Here is a 17,680-nt window from a genome sequence, read left to right as displayed (position 1 = left end):
TAAATGATCTAGTTAACTATCTGTTACCACCTTCCTACTAGGTATGAAAAAAGAAAATGTCAATATATAGTGAACAAAAATAAAAGTAGGTCTGTGTTTGTATACCTTGTATTTGTCTTTTGGTCAATTAGTAAAAATAGAAAACATTGAAAGAAATCTACATTATTTTGTGATTTTGATATAATTCAGAATAGAGAAATGGGTTGTTTTGGTTTTCTATTGTAGGATTAGAAATGGAAAACCAATTAACGAAGGGTACACAGATTAACAGAGAGAACACAGATTAATGAAGGGTACATAACCCTAACCCTCTGTGTTCACATTTAACAGTCAGTATTAACTGTCAATTACTGTCAATCACCTCATCACCACACCTCTTTAAGTATAATAAGTATAATAATAATAAAAAACTTCAGGGGACTTCAGGAATATAAATCATTCAGGGGACCTTAAACAATTAACAGAACGCAGCTGCCCAGCACAATTATTAGTTAAAATGTGTGATTTGTATAGGAAGTGTAATGTTTCTGTGTGTAGCAGTGTGAATGTGGTCAATGTGTACAGTAGTCATCCTATTGATGGACCTGGATTGTGAATTTCGAATCATAGGTTAGGATAGCTGGTTTAAGTCAGTGTAAATACAGCCTACATGTTGAGTTTTCCTATAGAATGATTTGGATTAGATATTTTGGATGTCTGCGTGCTTTGTTCATAAAATAATGTTTCATATATAACCATGTATGGCTGCTGTCTGTTTAAAGCCATAGTGGAAATATACAGTTTCTGAATCCATAGGGAGAATGAGATCTCAGCACCCAAGAGTAGCGTTAACAGCCTCAGAGTACGAAGGGTGTGGGTGTGAGAACGTGTGTGTTGTATGTTTGGGGGGGGGGGGGGGGGGGGGGGGGTAACATTTATGAAATTACTTTAAAAGCTTTTATTTTCAGTATATTTAAGAATCAAACAATACCAAAAACAATTCGGCGCTCATGATATAACTTCTTATCCATAAAAATGTGACACCAATCTAAAATTTGAATTGTTAACAAAATATTTTTGTTACAACAGTGTGCATACAAAATGTTAGGTAAGTTTTAATTTTCTGCTGTAAAACAAGCTACACACACACACACACACACACACACACACAATATATATATATATATATATATATATATATATATATATATATATATATATATATATATAAAGAGATTTTATTTCATTTATGTAGGACATAAGGTCATTCTACAAAAGTCCAGTCTTTTCATTCATGTACTACACTTGATCCCAGACTAATCATTTCAGAGGAGGCATGCTTGATTTAACCATAAGACCACTGCAGTGCTTTATGGCTGATCACTGTGACATTTCTGTGCCTTGACAATTTCTCAGAGTGATCTCATACATGGTTATGTATACAGAGGTAAGCATATAACACCCATTTTAACACGTGTTTGTTTTTAGATTTAATAAACGATGACGCCCTCCTCCACAGCCGCCGATAAAGGCGTGTGTTCCATCTGCATATCCGGGTTACCAGGGCCGAGCGCACCGGTGCAGCGCACCCCGTGGACTGAGCGGAGACATTGCTGGTGAACTAAGCACCTCAGACTGTCCGACAAAAAAGCAGTGTGTACACTCCCATCCTTGATCCGACAAAATCATCAGATATTTATGTGAGACCGCTTCTACAGTAGTCGAAACACAACACATTCAAGATGTGCGACCGCCTGTCTTCATATCACATTCTCAGCATGAGATGCTTTCGTACCTGCCAATTCACGCCACATCAAGCGCTCGAGCGACAACTGATGCATTCTGCTTCTCTATTTATCAGACTGTATGTACATCTCCACACACACACACACGCGCGCATCTGAAGGTATTTCCCAACGCAAGCAAATTTAAGTAGAAAACGAGTACGAAACCAATCTTACCGTAGCGCTTGTGCAGAATCGTTGTGAGGCGTGGAAAATCCTAGTCATACCGGTAAATGTATCGCAGAACACAGAATCGCACGAATATATGTTTATTCCGTTTGTATGAGACTGTATTTGCAAATGTTGCACGGTAGCGACGCGCTGGTGACTAAAGAGACTCCCGCCCTCTGTCGGAACGGAAGATAACGGGTCTTAAAGAGATATTGTCAATGATTTACCGACGCATGGCTATCTTTCTCCCCCGCCCTCTCTCCACCCCACACCCCCACTCCCCAACCCAAAACAGATTTATTTAAGAATTACACATGCAGACACTACACGTATGTTTAAGGGGTCTTTAATGGTTTTTTTTTTTTTTTTTTTTTTAGAATTTTTATTTATATAAATTAGTTATTTCCTCAAAATATTAGAAATAATTAACTGAATTAACCAAAACGATGTTAATTTTGGTTTGCTTTCACATTACCAAATAAACATGAACTTAATTTATTCAACCTTATTAGTCTAGCTATATTACACCTATTAACTTAACTGCATTCTTCTTATTATATAAATGATAATGATAATAATAATAGTGTCAGTAGTAGCAGTACTAATGGAGGTAGTAGCATCACATACTGAGGGCTTCACCCATATTCCTCTCTGTGGTACTTGTACCAATTCTTCAGTTACTAGTGTCATGACACACCAGAGTATGTTGAGAGAAACCCTAACCCCACCAAACCCTAATCCCTAACCCTTAACCCTAAGACTACTCTAACCATATCATAGTACTATAAATGGATTTATTATTTAGCACAGGGAAGGACATTTTGTTCATTTCCTTTTCTACTGAGAGTAATGATTAGTAAGTAAGAGTAATGATTAGTGAATCTGTAGGAGTGTTTTCGGGTTTATTACTGGAGACTGTCAACACGTCTCACGCAGGAATCCCAGCAGTGGGAGCAGTTCAGTACCTCAAACAGGCATATGGGGAGTGTCTTTCTCCATCTGATCTCCCCCACTTTACATAAAAGCACTACACACACCTACATGGATACGATTTAGCACCAAATCACACACTGACACTTTATTCTAAACTATATAATGCATACATATATATGTTTGGATTAAAATGATGCAGAGAGATAGAGTGATAGAGGGGTGATGTAATGTTCATCCAGACAGATGATGTCATTGGTGAAGATTTAAAGGACCAGCACATAATTTTCATTGGTTGTCTGTGAGAACAGTGCATGACAAACCATATTTCAAAGTCTGTTCTGTATTGATTTTATTATATAGGAATCACTTATAGCCATATTATATTTATATGAACTATATGATGTCTGTGATTTAGAGATTCACTATTCAGATGTATTGATGACATGACCACCAGCTGACCAGTGAGTTTCATGTGTGTCATGCTTCTTTATTAAAAGGTAATGATTCCATGCGTCTCGTAACTAATGCCTGAAAACCACACTGCATTTTTATTTTGGCTAAAAGTGTTTAAGACATGGACTGATTTTTGTATTTCTTAAATAATTCCAAAACAAAAGCCTATATAGCTCTAATAAACTGAAATACTGTACAGGAAAACAAAGCTGACTAAAAAAATCCTTTGCAGTTTATATAAGCTTAGATTTACTCACACTGACTTGAATACATAAAGAACATGAGACAGAAAGAGAGAAAAATAAGAAAAGATTAGAGACAAAGAATCAGAGAAGAAGTGGGAAATGAGAGCGAGAGAGGGAGAGATATGGGGAGAAATATGGATTATAATAAAAATATAGTATGAATTATAATAAAACTCCTGAAAATACATGTACCAATCTTAGAATGGATGTGTTAAGATATGATGGGATATGTCTATGTATTTAGAGACAGTATAACAACTATATATGAGATGTGGTTACACACTCTTTTGAAAATTACAATAACATTATTAGTATTAGTAGTAGTAGTTTTATTATTATTAATAGTAGCAGTAGTGGTAGTAGTAGAGGTGGTAGCAGTATTAGTTTTAGTAGTAGTAATAATAGTATATGTAGTACTAGTGGTGTCTGCTTCCTACTCTATAGGCTGGTGCTCAATACAGTAACTCGCGGTGTGAGAAAAGTGTGGTGATGATTGGAGTTCTTCAGGACACAGCTATACACAGGCTGCCCTGTTCTGGTGTTGGCAGTGACATCATTTTCTGTCTCTAATGCTGATCCTTGCTTTTCATCATTTGTAGCTGTTCCCCTCTTCCTGGCTCCATTCTCTCCTGTGGTGGAAGGACTGGCTGAGCGAACCTGTTCAGTCCCACCATACACATCAAGTTTCTCCACATATCCATCTGCCTCCCTGGTTGATTTTAAAGCACAATTCTTATACTGTATTTCCTCATAGATACACAAATCCATTCCTGATTGATGTGAAGGACGTGTGATTTGATTGTCACATGAAGCTGCTATTGGCTGAATGGACTGCTTGTCTGACTGCTGATTGGCTACAGTGTTTCGGAAATCCATTACACTGTGTGTTGTACTCTGGTCTAGCATTAACCTGTGGCTGTGATCTACCAGCTCACCTCCAGACACACTGGTTGAAACATTTTTACTGCATAAGATATGATTGGTGAACTGGTCTAAATGCTGGTTGTCTGCTGGAGAGAGTTCTTCATCCTTAATGTTGAGGGGAATGAACTCCTGCCATTGACTTGTGGAGAGGAACCACTCCGCCCTCTGACTGGTGGAGGCAGAACAGGTTGAATTTCGCTTTGGTAAATTCTGGCTTTGAAATGTCTGTATGTTATTGGTTTCTTGAGGCTCCATTTCATTGATTACACTGAGCATGGAAGTGTGACTGGGAGTCTCTGTATGTACAGTGTGGCTGTGTTGTGCCTTGAAAGGGGGTGGCTTTTCATTTAGATCTTTCTGACACACCTCCCCTGATGGGTGGAGTTTTACACTCCTGTTGTCATGGAAATCAGCTTGGCAACCCTGGATATGCTCTGAGTCAGTGCACAAGTTTGCAGGATCTATGGAAAAGAGCAGTTTGAACATGTACTGTTACTTGGATGATACCCCATAATAATCAAAATCCTAACCCAAATACTTTACCATTGATGATCCTACACAATAATAATCCTGATCCTAACCCAATAACTTGATTGACCTAAACAAACAAGCACATCATCCATGCTACTGTACGTCATTCCAAAGGCTAGAATGTTAATCAAGTATAACATATTAAGATTTGTATGAAATACATTCACCCATACAATAATCACACAAAAGTAACATTATGCTTCTTTATGAAGAAATACTAAAGGGCAAATTTACCTGGAATACCTGAATCTTCTCTGCTACCATCCAGCATCTCAGTGGTCTGAGTGAGATTGAGAGGAGGACCAGACTCCACATCAACCCCTCTGACTGCACTATGAGAGAAAACAAACAGACTCCATGTGTAAAAGTGTAATATTATGATGACAGTGACAATCTTGATTATGTTTAGTTAAAATGGCAATTGGCCTTGTGAATAAATGGCTCATATGACCAGATTCTCATATCAGCCATTTGTTATTCACCACCAACATTTTGTAGAATTGTTTTTGTAGAATTATGTAGAATTTTCTCTTTGACAAGACTTGTTATATAAGCAATGTATGGCAACTCCCTGAGGACTTGCCGATTTTCAACATTCACAATTCAATTGCATCTATTTCAGTACTAGATATTTCAGTATTTATTGAAAGTACTTTTTAACTCGTGCCATTTTAGTACTTTCAATAGATGAAATTCTGTACAAAATACAGAATTGCATCTACTTCTGTACAACTGCATCTACAGTGGATAAGGGTGTCGGTCACGTCTAAACTTGATAAAGCGAGTGCCTGATGTTCAGTTCAGTGTCATTTAAATGATGTTGATTCACATGCCTCGTTTTAATGGTGCACTGATAAAACTGAAACATTTATTCCAGGCTATTACGGAAGCAAACCACTGGCTGAAACCAAAGAGGTACAACCTTCAACAGTGTGTGAGCTACCTCAGGCACATCACAAGTCTGCGACTGGCTGGTCATCTGGATAAACCAGGCTATCATGCTCCACCCTGAGGGCTCATCAGTCCAATGTTTACTGCTCAGCTGGTTGTTTAGTCCTCTGCTGGCCTTCACAAACCAGTGTGATTGGGAGTGACGTGTAGGAGTCTGCTGGATTCATCCCAGCCCACCTGATGTTTTGCTGTGAGCTCAGGACAACTACTGAGTTTGAAGACAACATGCGGGGTAAATAGAGGAGCTCCAGCGCTGATGATTAAATTCTGAATGTTAAAGGGATCTGTTGTTTACTGATCTCTAAAAACAAGACTTCAGTCTCCAAACTACCAAAATTACTATTTACTTGTTTAATATCACTTCTGAACAAATACAAGAACATAGCCACATTAGGACCCAGCCACATTAGGACCCAGCCACATTAGGACCCAGCCACATTAAGACCCAGCTACATTAGGACCCAGCCACATTAGGACCCAGCCACATTAGGACCCAGCCACATTAGGACCCTGCCACATTAAGACCCAGCCACATTAGGACCCAGCCACATTAGGACCCTGCCACATTAAGACCCAGCCACATTAGGACCCAGCCACATTAGGACCCAGCCACATTAGAACCCAGCCACATTAGGACCCAGCCACATTAGGACCCAGCTACATTAGGACCCAGCCACATTAGGACCCAGCCACATTAGGACCCAGCCACATTAGAACCCAGCCACATTAGGACCCTGCCACATTAAGACTCAGCCACATTAGGACCCAGCCACATTAGGACCCAGCCACATTAGAACCCAGCCACATTAGGACCCAGCCACATTAGGACCCAGCCACATTAGAACCCAGCCACATTAGGACCCAGCTACATTAAGACCCAGCCACATTAGGACCCAGCTACATTAGGACCCAGCCACATTAGAACCCAGCCACATTAGGACCCAGCCACATTAGGACCCAGCTACATTAAGACCCAGCCACATTAGGACCCAGCTACATTAGGACCCAGCCACATTAGAACCCAGCCACATTAGGACCCAGCCACATTAGGACCCAGCTACATTAGGACCCAGCCATATTAGGACCCAGCCACATTAGGACCCAGCCATATTAGGACCCAGCTACATTAAGACCCACATTAAGACCCAGTCACATTAGGACCCTGCTATATTAGGACCCAGCCACATTAAGACCCAGCCACATTAGAACCCAACCACATTAGAACCCAGCCACATTAGGACCCAGCCACATTAGGACCCAGCCACATTAAGACCCAGCCACATTAGAACCCAGCCACATTAGGACCCAGCTACATTAGGACCCAGCCACTTTAGGACCCAGCCACTTTAGGACCCAGCTACATTAGGACTCAGCTACATTAGGACCCAGCCACATTAGGACCCAGCCACATTAGGACCCAGCCACATTAGGACTCAGCCATATTAATAATAATAATAATAATAGAATTTTATTTAAGACGCCCCTCAAGCCACCCAAGGCGCTTACAGAATAAAAATAAGAGACAAACGGAGGATCAATTTAAAAACAATAAAGAAATAAAAAATAAAAATAACAATTGATAAAACAGTTAACATCAACAGAATAAAAGAAACAATGTAAACCTTCTAAAAAGCACATTCAAAAAGGTGTGTTTTCAAGAGCTTCTTAAAAACAGACAATGATGTACAGGAGCGGAGAGATAAAGGGAGAGAGTTCCACAACTTAGGGCCCACAACACTAAAGGCTCAATTCCCGTATTTACAGAGGTTTGCGTGCGGCACAACCAACCGGTGGGCATCAGCAGACCGGAGTGCACGTGACGGAGGGGGACACGATGTCAGAAAGATAAGACAATGCCAACCCATGAATGGATTTAAAAACCAACAATACAATCTTGAATTTAATCTGGTCAAGGACAGGAAGCCAGTGCAGATCTTTTAGGATCGGGGTGATGTGATCCCACTTCCTGGAGCAGGTGAGAACTCTTGCTGCAGAGTTTTGGACATATTGCAGCTTCTTAAGGCTACTGGCAGGGAGCCCAATAAGCAAAGAATTGCAGTAGTCAAGCCGATAAAAGGCATGAACAAGGGTCTCAGCCACAGAGTCAGACAGGGAAGAGCGTAGGCGAGCTATGTTTTTGAGGTGGAAGAAGGCTATTTTGGTAATGTTGTTAACGTGTGCCTCAAGAGAGAGGGTGGAATCAAGTATGACACCAAGATTGCGAACCTGTGCCACAGCAGATGAAATAAAACCAGGTATGGAAAAACTGGTCTGACCAATCTTATTGAGGGTAGATGATATAGCAATGAGCATGGCTTCTGACTTATTGTTGTTCAAATAAAAAAAAATTACTGAGCATCCAGTGTTTAATATCAGCCAGACAGTCTAGCAGAGCGTTAGGCAGCAATACAGTTGAAGGCTGAATGCTAATGTAGATTTGAGTATCATCAGCATAACAATGAAACTGAAGGCCATGTTGACGGATAATATTGCCAAGAGGGAGCATGTAAATGTTAAAAAGAATAGGGCCCAAAACCGAACCCTGTGGGACACCGCAAACTAAAGAGACAGTGTTGGATCTGAAACTACCCAGAGAAACGAACTGCCGCCTACCTGCTAAGTAAGACCTGAACCACTGTAAGGCCAAGCCAGTAAGACCAATCCACGATTTCAGCCGATCAAATAGTACGTCATGACAGACTGTATCAAACGCAGCGGTAAGGTCAAGGAGAACAAGAATATGTATGTGTACATATACTAGAGGTGTGCCAAAAAATCGATTCATATATCAAAAGTCGATTCTCATTTACTACAATTCAGAATCGATTTTAAATGTCCCAAAATTGATTCTAAGTCGTGGTGAAGTCTCGCGTTACGTAATTACAAAATTATGCGAGACTTTACGCAGCATGTTCTGGGACACACTCATGCGCAGAAAAGGTTCAAAACACATGGAGGAAAGAGATATTCCACCTGTCCGGTCTTCATTTAAGGCAAACATATGGGTTCATTTTGGTTTTTACCGAATGCCGGGGAAGACCGTACTGGACACAATGTAGCTCGTGTGCAAGGCTTGTGTAACGCGGTGAGCACGGGAGCGTTAATATAGAGAAGGATGGACCCAAGTGCCGGCTCGCAAGATCAAGACGTCACATGTATTAGCGAGAGGGAAACGCGCACAGCGACCCAGAACGAACAAACAAAACAACACAGAAGACTCACCGCGCAAGAGAATAGAAAGTAAATCCGTGAAGGCATGGAGCAAATAGAAAAAAAAACAATGCGGAAAATACAACGCGTGAAAAATAATACTCAACCGTAGTGAGACGGGAGGAAGAAACAAAATAACAACAGTAACTAAAAAACAGCACGGATAAATGCAACGCGAAAACGAAACCAAGGACACCAGCAGAAGTAACTGGCAAAAAACGCTGCAGCAAAATAAAATCCTTCCCAAAAATAAAGGCAAAACGGATAGGAAGACATACAGGATTGGGAAATCTTGAGATGGGTCAGGAAGCGACGCATGAGATACTCGAATAAGTAAAGAAAGCATAACAGAGAGAGGTGGCGAGACATCATTAAACGATAAGCAATCGCAGAGACTGGCTGAGAACGTATGGTTAACGGTTACGTCGGTTTAGTCTGGGACTGACTCTGGTGCCCCTAGCGACGGCTGGGGGAACTGCATCCAAGCCAGCCCTGACAGCTCGCAAAATGAAGCTCAAGAATTTTGGTAACAACAAAAACCATTTTATTTTACCAAAGCACTTAATTTTTGTTAATTAAATGTGAAAGACACTTAATTTTCTGTATTTGTCGTTCTGTCTTGCAAAGCAGACTGTAGTAGATCATGCAGATTTTATAGACTGAAGCAGACATTTTTATAAATCAAATCGTTTTTTGAATCGAAAATCGTTTTGAATTGAAAATCGATTTTTGAATTGAATTGTGGCCCCCAAAATCGGAATCGAATCGAATCGTGAGATAGTAAACGATTCCCACCCCTAACATACACTTATACACTATATTGCCAAAAGTATTCGCTCACCCATCCAAATTATCTGAATCAGGTGTTCCAATCACTTCCATGGCCACAGGTGTATAAAATTAAGCACCTAGGCATGCAGACTGTTTTTACAAACATTTGTGAAAGAATGGGTCGCTCTCAGGAGCTCAGTGAATTTCAGTGTGGAACTGTGATAGGATGCCACCTGTGCAACAAATACAGTCGTGAGATTTCCTTATTCCTAAATATTCCACAGTCAACTGTCAGCTGTATTATGAGAAAATGGAAGTGTTTGGGAACAACAGCAACTCAGTCACGAAGTGGTAGGACACGTAAACTGACAGAGCGGGGTCAGCGGATGTTGAATTGCGTAGTGTGAAGAGATTGCCAACTTTCTGCAGAGTCAATCACTACAGACATCCAAACTTCATGTGGCCTTCAGATTAGCTCAAGAACAGTGTGCAGAGAGCTTCATGGAATGGGTTTCCATGGTCGAGCAGCTGCAGCATCCAAGCCATACATCACCAAGTGCAATGCAAAGCATTGGATGCAGTGGTGTAAAGCACACCACCACTGGACTCTAGAGCAGTGGAGGTGTGTTCTCTGGAGTGACGAATCACGCTTCTCCATCTGACAATCTGATGGATGAGTCTGGGTTTGGTGGTTTTCAGGAGAACAGTATTTGTCTGACTGCATTGTGCCAAGTGTAAAGTTTGTTGGGGGGATTATAGTGTGGGGTTGTTTTTGAGGAGCTGGTCTTGGTTCCTTAGATACAGTGAAAGGAACTCTGAATGTTTCAGCATACCAAGACATTTTGAACTATTCCATGCTCCCAACTTTATGGGAACAGTTTGGAGCTGGCCCCTTCCTCTTCCAACATGACTGTGCACCAGTGCACAAAGCAAGATCCATAAAAACATGGATGGCAGAGTCTGGTGTGGATGAACTTGACTGGCCTGCACCTCAACCCAATAGAACATCTTTGGGATGAATTAGAGCGGAGACTGAGATCCAGGCCTTCTCGTCCAACATCAGTATGTGATCTCCCAAATGCTAAACCTTGTGGACAGCCTTCCCAGAAGAGTTTAACCTGTTCTAGGGTGCAAAGGGTGGACCAACGTCATATTGAACCCTATGGATTACAAATGGGATGTCACTTAAGCTCATGTGAGTCAAGGAATGTGAGCGAATATTTTTGAATATATATGTGAGACTGTGTGTGCAGTGAGACTGTGTGTGTGATTATATGCATCTGTGATTGTGTATATATATGATTGTGTGTGATTATATGTATCTGTGATTGTATTTGTATGTGTGATTGTGTGTGTGATTATAGGTATCTAATTATGTATCTGAGTGTGTGATTATATGTATGTGTGATTGTGTGTGCATGTGTGATTGTGTGTTATGTGTGTGATTGTATGTATCTGATTATGTATGTATGTGTGATTGTGTATGTGTGTAATTATATGTATGTGTGATTGTGTGTGTGTGATTATATGTATGTGTGATTGTGTGTGTGTGTGATTATATGTATGTGTGATTGTGTATGTGTGTGATTATATGTATGTGTGATTGTGTGTGCATGTGTGATTGTGTGTTATGTGTGTGATTGTATGTATCTGATTATGTATGTATGTGTGATTGTGTATGTGTGTAATTATATGTATATGTATATGTATGTGTGATTGTGTGTGTGTGTGATTATATGTATGTGTGATTGTGTATGTGTGTAATTATATGTATATGTATATGTATGTGTGGCTCTACCTCCTCAGCACCATCTCTCTGATGCGTTCTACTCGTCTGAGTTTGGCACCTCTTTGAGCAGGGGTGATTCTTGGATCAGACTCCTGGTTTATACCAGAAAGAGCAGTTAGTTTCACCTGAAACACATAAACACACACAGAATTACATTTTCAGCATTTGGCAGAAGCTGTTATCCAGAGTTTTATGTGTCATTTTCATCCGCGTATCCAGGTTCAGGTCAGGGGGGCAGTAGCCTAATTAAAAAGGCCCAGGTTTCCCTCTCCCACCTCTTCCCCGGGGTCTCCTCCCAGTTGGACATGCCCGGAGTGTCTCCCCAGGGAGGCGCCCAGTGGCATCTGAACCAGATACCTGAACCACCTCGACTGGCTCCTTTCTACATGGAGAAGCAGCGACTCTACTCCGAGCCTCTCCCGGATGACCGTAATCCGCACCCTATCTCTAAGAAAGAGCCCGGACACCCTGCGGAAAAAACTCATTTCAGCTGCTTGTATTGGAGATCTCATTCTTTCGGTCAATACCCAGAGATCGTGACCATAGGTGAGAGTCAGAACATAGATTGACCAGTAAATCGAGAGCTTTGCCTTTTGGATCAGCTCTCTCTTCACCACAACAGTCCGGTACAGCGTCCACAACACTGCAGCCACAGCTCCAATCCGCCCAAAACTCACACACCAGCTCAGGTTCCTTCCCATGTTGCCTGTTAAAACTTGTATATCCAAGGAAGCATTGAAACAAATGTTCCACTGAAGACAAACTTAAAAGACAGGCTTACATAGAAGACACAAAGTCCGACTTAAAATCAAATGAGGGCAGTCTTCCTTATACATTCAATGTAATATTGGAAGCATAAATTAATTTGCAGGGTTGAGGACACATTTGATAATACTAAAAGACAGACATTCTGTGTATGAATAAGTCTTCCATCAAAATATAAATAATAGTGGTCAGTGGGGGCTGGTGCTAAAAGTTTTAAGGGGGCGCAAACAAACTGATTTGTTTGTGATCACTAGTGTGTGTGCGTTCATGCCCCCCCCCCCCCCCCCCGTCAACACTAGTGTGTGTGCATTCGCAACCCCCCCAGTCAACAATTTACGTTCGCCACCCCCCCCCCCCCATCAACAACTTACGTTAGCCACACCCCCACCCCGAAATGGCCCCTTTAGTGATTGAAAAAATAAAATGTGGCCCGTCATCATTTCTATTTGAGTACCCCTGTTCTAGAGGTAGTCATGTAAGATTGTTTTCGGGTTTGCCTTATCAGGGTTAAGAAACTAGAATATGAAACGTTTTCAGTTTTTTCACCTTTTTTTGTTAAGTACATAACTGCACATGTGTTCATTCATAGTTTTGATACCTTCAGTCTGTCACGTTGAGAACCCCGGCCCCTCCCTTTTGGGCGTGTGTTTACGTTGTCCACGTGCATCGTCTGCGTCTGTGGAACTACGTGGTGATGGTTATGTCTTGTGATAATCCATCTCACCTGTGACTCGTCTCGTAATTACGTGGGGCTAATGTGGTTTGTCTATTTAATGTGCGCTCGCGCAGTGTCCTGTGCTCGTCGTTGTCTAATGTTTACACGTATCTGTGTTTATTCAGTGTTTTATGTGCGCTATACGCGCTTTATTCGTATTAAAGTAAAGTGACATCTGCTGCAAAAGAGGATTGTGTGTCTCGTCCTTGACGCCGCACCCAACGTCACAGAATGACGAGCCGTTTGAGACACCAACATGCCAGGCTACAAAACCCGGCCGAAGAAGGGCAAGAAGCCCAGTAAGCGGCATCACCACGCGTCTTTCTCCCCCCTGCACCGCAACTCCACGCCGACTCTGGCGCAGCTGAAGCGGGACCCCGAGTGCTCCTATCTGCTGTGTGCGGCTCGGGAGACCGCTATACCAGAGTTGGCGGAGGAGTCCCGCAAGACAGCGGTGCGGGTGTGGCAGGAGAAACATCCCTCGCCTTCCAGGGAACTTTCGCCCATACAGGTTAGTGTCCCCGAGCTCTATGGGACTGGGACGACACCAGAGGGCGAGCTCGAGGAGGACTCCTCCCCGCACCACGAGACCACGCCCATGCTGGAACAGCTGGAGCAGGACCCAGAGTGCGCTGCTCAGCTGGCCGTGGCTTGTGAGAGCCTGGACCCCGAGAGGGCGGAATTGTTCCGTGAGGGCGCGGTAAGGATTTGGAGACAATTACACCCATCTCCTTCCCGCGCCCTCTCGCCTCTGAGGGTGAGCTCGTGCGTCATCGGTGCCACCCATTCCACCCCAGAGAGCGAGTTCGGGGAGGAGGACTCTGAGGAGGAGGAGGACTCTGAGGAGGAGGAGGAGGAGGAGCAGGAAGACGACGAGGAAGGCTACCCTCCGTCAATATGCGACGCCTCCTCCGTCGACTACGGTGGGGAGAGGGAGGAGGCCTACCCCCCGTCGGTGAGCGATGCGTCCACCGTCGACTACGATGAAGACGAGGAGGAGGAGTCGGAGGAAGAGGACTACCTCCCTCCGCCCGTAGGTCCCTCTCCCACCGTAGAGGAAGGCGGGGAAGAAGAGGAGGACTACCCTCCGTCTGAGTACTCAGCACCCACCGCTGAATACGGTGAGGTGGAGGAGGACTCCTATACGGAGGAAGAGGAGTACAGTCCGCCCTCCTCGGAGAGATCTGCCGGGACTATGAAAGGGATTTTGGAGAGAAGTCCACCCTCCGATCGCCCCGGCGAGAGCGCAATGGACTACTCCCGGGGTGGCAGCCCGGAGCAGTCCATGGAGTGGAGCCGGAGAACAGAGGAGGAGATGGACACTGAAGGAGAGCTCCCATGCGGCCCGCACAGGGCGTCCGTCAGCCGCGCTGCACCGGGCGCGTACGCCAGCCGCGCTGCACCGGGCACGTCCGCCAGTCGTGCTGCACCCAGCGGAGGGTCTGCAGCGAAGGCTGGAGGAGGACCGTCCCCCGCAGCACCTGCAGCTCCCGGTCTCTCTCCCCTCATCGCTCTCCTCCTGGTGCCTGTTTCATGTTTGTCCGTCCCTGTTGTCGTGTTTGTTCCCGTATGTTTGTCTAACCCCCTTTTCCCGTTCGTGCCTATGTGTGTGAATGTACCTGTGTGTGTGTTCGTGTCTGTTCCGTTGTGTTTGTCTAACGTCTTTTCTCCTGTGTTCCCAGGGAGGGTGTTCTAGGCGGTTCGTGGCCGACGCTTCGCCGAGGGCGGTCACCTCCCAGACGCAGTACCCGGGACGGGTAGTGCCCTTGGAGGGGGGCGTCTGTCACGTTGAGGACCCCGGCCCCTCCCTTTTGGGCGTGTGTTTACGTTGTCCACGTGCATCGTCTGCGTCTGTGGAACTACGTGGTGATGGTTATGTCTTGTGATAGTCCGTCTCACCTGTGACTCGTCTTGTAATCACATGAGGTTAATGTTTGTCTATTTAATGTGCGCTCGTGCAGTGTCCTGTGCTCGTCGTTGTCTAATGTTTACACGTCTCTGTGTTTATTCAGTGTTTTACGTGCGCTATACGCGCTTTATTCGTATTAAAGTAAAGTGACGTCTGCTGCAATAGAGGATTGTGTGTCTCGTCCTTGACGCCGCACCCAACGTCACACAATCAATCTACAATGAAAATATTCATGAAAATAAACAAAGCACATTGAATGAAAGTGTGTCCAAACTTTTGGCCTGTACTGTATATATATTTTGTGGTGTTATTTATTAACATGTTTACTGAAAACATTGATCACAGAACAAATGATTGACAGCCATTAAAATAAGTCTGCTTTAAAGGAACAGCTGAGAACTGATGGGACAGTTTCACATATAGACTTAAAAAGATTTTTTATGCCATTTCATTATTAATGCACTTTTGTACAAAACGTTGCTTAACCTGTGTCATAATGATTCATAATTTGAACATCATGACTGTGTCTATTCATCTGAAACCATGAATCATGATGACCTCAAATTAGTCCCACGTGTCTGTGTTTGGGTCCTTATGTCACGTGATTTTTAATTTTAGTTCCCTGCTCCTGTCCTGTCTAGAGCATCCATACCGCATCCCAGTACTCGTTCCCAGAGGCACTAACCTTGTTTGTTCCTTGTTGAATCAAATTTATTTATATAGGTTGTGACAAAGCAGTGTTACAAATAAATGGGTGCAGATTCCTGATGAGCAAGACAAATGTGACAGTAGTGAGGAGAAACTCCCTGAGTGAAATTAAGAAAGAAACATTGAGGGAACCCAGACTCCTCCTGTGTATAAATATCATAGTCTCTTCCTTATACTGTACCTTATTCGTGACTGATGGTTAGTTAAATGTTCTATATGATTCTTTGTAAGTGTCGGTGTGTATTTATGTATATTTGTGTGTGTGTGAGTGTGTGTGTGTATGTGTGTGTGTGAGTGTGTGTGTGTGTATGTATATATGTGTGTGTGTATGTGTGTGTGTGTGTGTGTGTGTGTGTGTGTTTACTTTAGCAGTGACTCCAGCAGAACCTCCTCTCTCTGCTTTTTGACTTCTTTCCTCATGTTTCTGTGCAGGCATTTCCTCAGACGCCTCAGGTTTTCTGTCATTCTTATTCTCCTTGGGGATTTCAGATAAGAGCCTGTGGGGTTTGTTTGGGGTCCTCCTGCTGCGGTCAGACCTCAACCTCTGGGATATTTGCTCAGGCAACAGTGTGGTCAGCTCAAGAGGCGGGTCTTCCACAGATACCCGACGAGCAACAAGAGATGATGGAAGTATTGCCGTGACCACTCGCATCACACGCAGTGGAGAGGGCTGGCTTTCTGCAGGACACCACTGCTCATTCACGTCTGTGCTTGATCTTGTCTGATTGGCCAGATTGTCCTTATGTTTCCTCTTATTGGTTAGCCTCGACTGGTCATGTTTCAACATCCTGTCTCTCTTCTCAATCATCATCTTCTGATGAGGATGGAGACAAAGACAGAAAGGCAGGAAGACATGAGAGATGGGATGAGATGGTGAGAGAATGATAGAGACAGAATGAGAGAATAATAATAGTAATAATAATAATAATAATAATACATTTTATTTATAGGCGCCTTTCAGGACTCAAGTTTACCGTACATAAAAGAATAAAATTAAAGCAAAGAACATAAACAACAAACAAACAACATAAACTACAAAAAGCAGGGAGCAGACTAGAGACTATATGCAGTCCTAAACAGGTGTTTTTTGAGGCGTGATTTAAAAACGTCCAAGGAATCAATATTTCGTATGTCCAGTGGAAGAGAGTTCCAGAGACGGGGAGCTGAGCTGAAAGCTCTTAGCCCCATGGTGCTCATATGGGCCGGGGGAACAGTGAGACTGATGGACCAGGAGGATCTGAGAGTGCGGCATGGTCTGTTAATGTGTAGGAGCTCAGTGAGATATGGAGGGGCGAGGTGATGGATAGCCTTACATGTGTGAAGTAGAAGTTTATAATCAGTGCGAGATTTAACAGGGAGCCAGTGAAGGTGCTGAAGAACATGACTAATGTGATGAAAGGATGGGGTTCTAGATATGACACTAATGTGATGAAAGAATGGGGTTCTAGATATAACACTAATGTGATGAAAGGATGTGGTTCTAGATATGACACTAATGTGATGAAAGAATGGAGTTCTAGATATGACACTAATGTGATGAAAGAATGGAGTTCTAGATATGACACTAATGTGATGAAAGAATGGAGTTCTAGATATGACACTGATGTGATGAACGGATGGGGTTCTAGATATGACACCAATGTGATGAACGGATAGGGTTCTAGATACGACACCGATGCGATGAACGGATGGGGTTCTAGATACGACACTGATGTGATGAACGGATGGGGTTCTAGATATGACACTGATGTGATGAACGGATAGGGTTCTAGATACGACACCGATGTGATGAACGGATGGGGTTCTAGATATGCCACTGATGTGATGAACGGATGGGGTTCT

The 17,680-nt window shown here is 43.2% G+C and overlaps 2 protein-coding genes across 11 annotated transcripts in view; both read right to left on the bottom strand.

The window, feature by feature from the left end:
* The window catches only part of LOC143487638 (liprin-alpha-3-like), a 116,716-nt gene extending 114,597 nt beyond the window's left edge, over positions 1 to 2,119 (bottom strand). For 5 of the 6 annotated variants that reach the window (XR_013124320.1, XR_013124321.1, XM_076986685.1 and 2 more), the window contains exon 1: positions 1,941 to 2,119. The gene's annotated coding sequence lies outside the window, so the exon portion shown is untranslated. The remainder of the gene's footprint in view (positions 1 to 1,940) is intronic. The other variant, XM_076986684.1, reaches the window with a different exon arrangement.
* Positions 2,120 to 2,980: 861 nt separating this feature from the next.
* plekha4 (pleckstrin homology domain containing A4) overlaps positions 2,981 to 17,680 on the bottom strand; it is a 64,982-nt gene continuing 50,282 nt past the window's right edge. For 3 of the 5 annotated variants that reach the window (XM_076986830.1, XM_076986827.1, XM_076986832.1), the window contains 4 exons: positions 16,203 to 16,652; positions 11,751 to 11,866; positions 5,255 to 5,352; positions 2,981 to 4,950 (listed from right to left, as the gene is read on the bottom strand). In XM_076986830.1, the coding sequence (XP_076842945.1) occupies positions 4,004 to 4,950; positions 5,255 to 5,352; positions 11,751 to 11,866; positions 16,203 to 16,652 (1,611 nt within the window). In that variant the 3' untranslated portion in view covers positions 2,981 to 4,003. The remainder of the gene's footprint in view (positions 4,951 to 5,254; positions 5,353 to 11,750; positions 11,867 to 16,202; positions 16,653 to 17,680) is intronic. The other 2 variants (XM_076986831.1, XM_076986829.1) reach the window with 2 other exon arrangements.

This window comes from Brachyhypopomus gauderio, unplaced genomic scaffold (assembly GCF_052324685.1).
Source record: "Brachyhypopomus gauderio isolate BG-103 unplaced genomic scaffold, BGAUD_0.2 sc49, whole genome shotgun sequence".
Lineage (NCBI taxonomy): Eukaryota > Metazoa > Chordata > Actinopteri > Gymnotiformes > Hypopomidae > Brachyhypopomus > Brachyhypopomus gauderio.
The sequence above is the reverse complement of the archived record's forward strand: the minus strand, read 5'-3'. Positions and strand labels throughout refer to the sequence as shown.